The sequence below is a fragment of the Petromyzon marinus genome, chromosome 74 (assembly GCF_048934315.1).
Source record: "Petromyzon marinus isolate PM22_M1 ecotype Great Lakes invasive population chromosome 74, UKy_Petmar_22M1.pri1.0, whole genome shotgun sequence".
In the NCBI taxonomy this organism is placed as follows: Eukaryota; Metazoa; Chordata; class Hyperoartia; order Petromyzontiformes; family Petromyzontidae; genus Petromyzon; species Petromyzon marinus.
In genome coordinates this window covers 10,763,523-10,769,221 of record NC_133740.1, presented here as the reverse complement: position 1 = coordinate 10,769,221, position 5,699 = coordinate 10,763,523, and the positions used below count along the sequence as shown (strand labels likewise).

The 5,699-nt window shown below is 58.9% G+C and overlaps 1 protein-coding gene across 1 annotated transcript; it reads right to left on the bottom strand.

Annotated features, from left to right (window-relative positions):
- Nucleotides 1–1,790: 1,790 nt before the first annotated feature.
- LOC142907085 (tudor domain-containing protein 7B-like) lies at nucleotides 1,791–4,725 on the bottom strand. The gene is made up of 2 exons (XM_076056110.1): nucleotides 4,423–4,725; nucleotides 1,791–3,839 (listed from the first exon to the last, which is right to left on the bottom strand). Exons 1-2 carry the CDS (start codon nucleotides 4,535–4,537, stop codon nucleotides 3,631–3,633), a joined length of 324 nt encoding a protein of 107 aa, XP_075912225.1. The 5' UTR covers nucleotides 4,538–4,725; the 3' UTR covers nucleotides 1,791–3,630.
- Between the last annotated feature and the right edge of the window lie 974 nt (nucleotides 4,726–5,699).

The window sequence follows — 5,699 nt, the reverse complement described above, 5'->3', positions numbered from 1 at the left end:
AAGGTCCCCCGGGTAGCCTTAACGGTCAGTTGGGGGCAAGTGCTGTTAGCGATTAGCACTCTATGAACTAAAGACAAAGGTCACCCGTGTAGCCTTGACAGACTTAATGAGATTAGTCCACACACGTGGTAGAAGGGAGTGAGATGGAACAGATGGAGATTAGTCCACACACGGTGTAGAAGGGAGTGAGATGGAACAGATGGAGATTAGTCCACACACGGTGTAGAAGGGAGTGAGATGGAATAGATGGAGATTAGTCCACACAGGGGTAGAAGGGAGTGAGATGAAACAGATGGAGATTAGCCCACACACGGTGGAGAAGGGAGTGAGATGGAATAGATGGAGATTAGTCCACACAGGGGTAGAAGGGAGTGAGATGGAACAGATGGAGATTAGTCCAAACATGGTGTAGAAGGGAGTGAGATGGAACAGATGGAGATTAGTCCACCCATGTGGTAGAAGTGTGTGAGATGGAACAGATGGAGATTAGTCCACCCATGTGGTAGAAGTGTGTGAGATGGAACAGATGGAGATTAGTCCACCCACGTGGTAGAAGTGTGTGAGATGGAACAGATGGAGATTAGTCCACACACGTGGTAGAAGGGAGTGAGATGGAACAGATGCAGATTAGTCCACACACGTGCTATAAGGGATTGAGATGGAACAGATGGAGATTAGTCCACCCACGTGGTAGAAGGGAGTGAGATGGAACAGATGGAGATTAGTCCACACACGGTGTAGAAGGGAGTGAGATGGAACATATGGAGATTAGTCCACACACGGGTAGAAGGGAGTGAGATGGAACAGATGGAGATTAGTCCACACACAGTGTAGAAGGGAGTGAGATGGAACAGATGGAGATTAGTCCACACATGGGTAGAAGGGAGTGAGATGGAACAGATGGAGATTAGTCCACACACGGTGTTAGAAGGGAGTGAGATGGAACAGATGGAGATTAGTCCACACACGGTGTAGAAAGGAGTGAGATGGAACAGATGGAGATTAGTCCACACACGGTGTTAGAAGGGAGTGAGATGGAACAGATGGAGATTAGTCCACACACGGTGTAGAAGGGAGTGAGATGGAACAGATGGAGATTAGTCCACACACGGTGTAGAAGGGAGTGAGATGGAACAGATGGAGATTAGTCCACACACGGTGTTAGAAGGGAGTGAGATGGAACAGATGGAGATTAGTCCACACCCGATGTAGAAGGGAGAGAGATGGAACAGATGGAGATTAGTCCACACACGGTGGTAGAAGGGAGTGAGATGGAACAGATGGAGATTAGTCCACACACGGTGTTAGAAGGGAGTGAGATGGAACAGATGGAGATTAGTCCACACACGGTGTAGAAGGGAGTGAGATGGAACAGATGGAGATTAGTCCACACACGGTGTTAGAAGGGAGTGAGATGGAACAGATGGAGATTAGTTCACACACTCTGCTACAACGCCCTCTGCTACCAGAGCCAGGGGTACGACTCCACACAGCCCATCCGTGTGCAATCCACCAACCCTCGCTGCCTGCCTCCACAGTGACTGGTCAGCGGCCACGTGCGCCGTGACCACCGCTGGTGGTGATCACGTGACCATGCTTCGCCACGCTCGTCATTGAGGGTTGGCGAAGGTTGGGGAGGGGGTGGGCGGAACAGGTTGTGAAAGGCATCGCTCGCCACCGATGTTCGCCACGGAGGGGACTCGAACTCGGGTGCGTTTCCAGGTTCGCAGCGCCGTGCAATAACAACGTCCCGCGGCCCCGTTGGATGAACCGACACGCAGACCCGCGCCTGCCATCGCCACGTGTATTTCAACACAGTCAACAAACATCAAAAATAAGCGCGGCACGGAACAACAAAAGCGTCGAAATTATTTTCTCATGCGATTAAAGAAGTGGTGGGGGGTGGGTGGCGGTGATGATGATGATGATGATTCGAGTGGCCATGCGGTTAAGCGCGTTTTAACACCGGCCTGCTACAGAGGGTCGCGGTTCGGGACCCCGAGGCAGCCCTGGTTAACGTGGAGTGACTCGCAAAAAGCTTGCGGGTGCCGTTGGGTTCGCCTCGCCGAGTCTCAAGACGATTCAAAAGAGGGTCCTGCAGAGTATCGCCGCGGTCAGTCCAGCAGGCGGCATTAACCGGGGCGGCCGCTGTGCGTGATGACGCAACACGTGGTGATGATACTGTGCGTGTGAGGACTCTGCGTGTGACGACGCTGCGCATGTGATGACATGTGTGATGACGTGCGTGGTCACGCTGCGCGTGGTGATGACGCTGCGCTTGGCGACGACGCCGTGCGTGTGATGACGCTGTGCGTGCGATGACGCTGTGCGTGTGATGACGCTGTGCGTGTGATGACGCTGTGATAACGCTGTGCGTGTGATGACGCTGTGATAACGCTGTGCGTGTGACGACGCTGTGCGTGTGACGACGCTGTGCATGTGATGACGCTATGATAACGCTGTGCGTGTGATGACGCTGTGCGTGTGATGACGCTGTGATAACGCTGCGCATGGCGACGACGCTGTGCGTGTGATGACGCTGTGCGTGTGATGACGCTGTGCGTGTGATGACGCTGTGATAACGCTGTGCGTGTGATGACGCTGTGATAACGCTGCGCGTGACGACGCTGTGCGTGTGATGATGCTGTGCGTGTGATGACGCTGTGATAACGCTGTGCGTGTGATGACGCTGTGCGTGTGATGACGCTGTGCGTGTGATGACGCTGTGATAACGCTGCGCGTGGTGACGACGCTGTGCGTGTGATGACGCTGTGATAACAGTGCGTGTGATGACGCTGCGCATGTGATGACGTGCGTGGTCATGCTGCACGTGGTGATGACGCTGCGTATGGCGACGACACTGTGCATGGCGACGACGCTGTGATAACGCTGTGCGTGTGACGACGCTGTGCGTGTGATGACGCTGTGCGTGTGATGACGCTGTTCGTGTGATGACGCTGTGATAACGCTGTGCGTGTGATGACGCTGCGTATGGCGACGACGCTGTGTGTGTGATGACGCTGTGATAACGCTGTGCGAGTGATAACGCTGTGTGTGTGATGACGCTGCGCGTGTGATGACGTGCGTGGTCACGCTGCACGTGGTGATGACGCTGCGTATGGCGACGACGCTGTGCATGGCGACGACGCTGTGATGACGCTGTGCGTGTGACGACGCTGTGCGTGGGACGGCGCTGTGCGTGTGATGACGCTGTGATAACGCTGTGCGTGTGATGACGCTGTGCGTGTGATGACGCTGTGCGTGTGATGACGCTGTGATGACGCTGTGCGTGTGATGACGCTGTGCGTGTGATGACGCTGTGCGTGTGATGACGCTGTGATAACGCTGTGCGTGTGGCGACGCGTGCGTGTGACGACGCTGTGCATGGGATGACGCTGTGATAACGCTGTGCGTGTGATAACGCTGTGCGTGTGATGACGCTGTGATGACGCTGTGCGTGTGATGACGCTGTGATAACGCTGTGTGTGTGACGACGCTGTGCGTGTATTGACGCTGTGCGTGACACTGCGCGTGGCGACGACGCTGTGCGTGGGACGACGCTGCACTCCTCCTCCTCTTCCTCCTCATCGTCCTCCTCCTCCTCGTCCTCCTCCCTCGTCGTCCTCCTCGTCACCAATCCCGAGCAAATCCCATCATGACCTGGCCGATGACGACGTCCCGCTCGGGATGGGACGTGTCCACCAGGGACACCCTCAGCCTGGGCGCTCGCCCCGCCGGGTCGCCCCCCGCCCCCTCCACGCGGGCCACAAACGGCCGCCCCTCCACCAGCTTCCTGAACACCTGGCTGAGCTCCGGCGACCAGCGCCTGCAGGGGACGTCTGAGGGCGGGAGGCGGAGCGGACATTCACGGCGGTCAGCGGGGGGTGGGGCGGGGGGGGAACCGGGGAGTGGGGGGGGGCGGGGGGGTTACCCGGGGGGGGGGGGTCACCCGGGGGGGAGTCACCCGGGGGTAGGGGGGGGGACACCCGGAGGTAGGGGGGGGGACACCCGGGGGTGGGGGGGGGGGGACACCCGGGGGTGGGGGGGGGGGGGTCACCCGGGGGTAGGGACACCCGGGGGTGGGTCACCTGGGGGGGGGACACCCGGGGGGGGGGGGGTCACCCGGGGGTGGGGGACACCTGGGGGTAGGGGGGGGGACACCCGGGGGGGGGGTCACCCGGGGGTGGGGGACACCTGGGGGTAGGGGGGGGGGGACACCCGGGGGGGGGGGTCACCCGGGGGTGGGGGACACCTGGGGGTAGGGACACCCGGGGGGGGGGGGTCACCCGGGGGTGGGGGACACCTGGGGGTAGGGGGGGACACCCGGGGGGGGGGGTCACCTGGGGGTGGGGGTCACCTGGGTGGTGGGGGTCACCCAGGGGTGGGGGTCACCCGGGGGTGGGGGACACCCGGGGGCCTCACCCGCGAGCTGGGCCAGGTGGGCCTGCACGGGAAGCCGGGTGAACGCCGGGACGAGGGGCCGCAGGGTGGACAAGGGGACGAGGTCCCACTCGCCGTAGTCCACCCGGTACACCATGGCCTTGCCCGGCGGGCATGCGCACTTCAGCTCCACACGGTACACCCTGAGGGAGAGCGACACGCGTCCTCCTCACCACATCCTCCTCACCACATCCTCCTCACCACATCCTCCTCACCACATCCTCCTCACCACATCCTCCTCACCACGTCCTCCTCACCACATCCTCCTCACCACATCCTCCTCACCACATCCTCCTCACCACATCCTCCTCTCCACATCCTCCTCACCACGTCCTCCTCACCACATCCTCCTCACCACATCCTCCTCACCACATCCTCCTCACCACATCCTCCTCACCACATCCTCCTCACCACATCCTCCTCACCACATCCTCCTCACCACATCCTCCTCACCACATCTTCCTCACCGCGTCCCCCTCACCGCGTCCCCCTCACCGAGTCCCCCTCACCGCGTCCCCCTCACCGCGTCCCCCTCACCGCTGCCCATTGTTGGATATATAGGCCTTTTCCAAAATCGATATCAATAATATTTGCCGATACATTTTTTTTATTGTGTCCGAAATAATAAATAAAAACACACAAACCAAGGACCCAGCAAACAGCAGATGTAGACCGTAAAAAGTCCATTAAAAATATTAATAATTAATAAACTCCGGGGCGAAGGAAGGTCAAACGACTATCTGGAGGATCTCCAGACTGCCAAGGATCACATACCATGACCCGCTTGACTTTTGACAGTTCACATACATATCCTGATCACGGAACACACACACGGATGCACACACACACACACAGACCACCCCCCCCCCCCCCCCCCACTGCGCAGAGCGGAGATTTCTTTTCAAATGGCTCAACCATCATCTCAAAAGTTCAGTCCAACAAGGAACGGCGAGTTCAACAAGTTGTCAGCCCGGCGGGCTGCAGAAGAGTGCGGCGCCCGGCAGGCCCGGGGTGGCCCCGCGGTCAACTGAGAATGGCGAGGCTCGCCGAGTAGCGAGGCGCCAACGAGCGCGAGTTCAGAGCTGGAAGGCTACTAAGTATCGCTCAAAAGACTTTTATTTCCACATCGGGTGCCGGCTCACAGCTGCAGCGCGACCGACGCACCGAGCAAGAGCGTCTGCCGCCAGCGGCCAAGCGTGTGCCGACTTGGCCCATCCAGCGGCGGAGAGAGCCCGCTGCCAGCGAACCAGAGAGAGGGC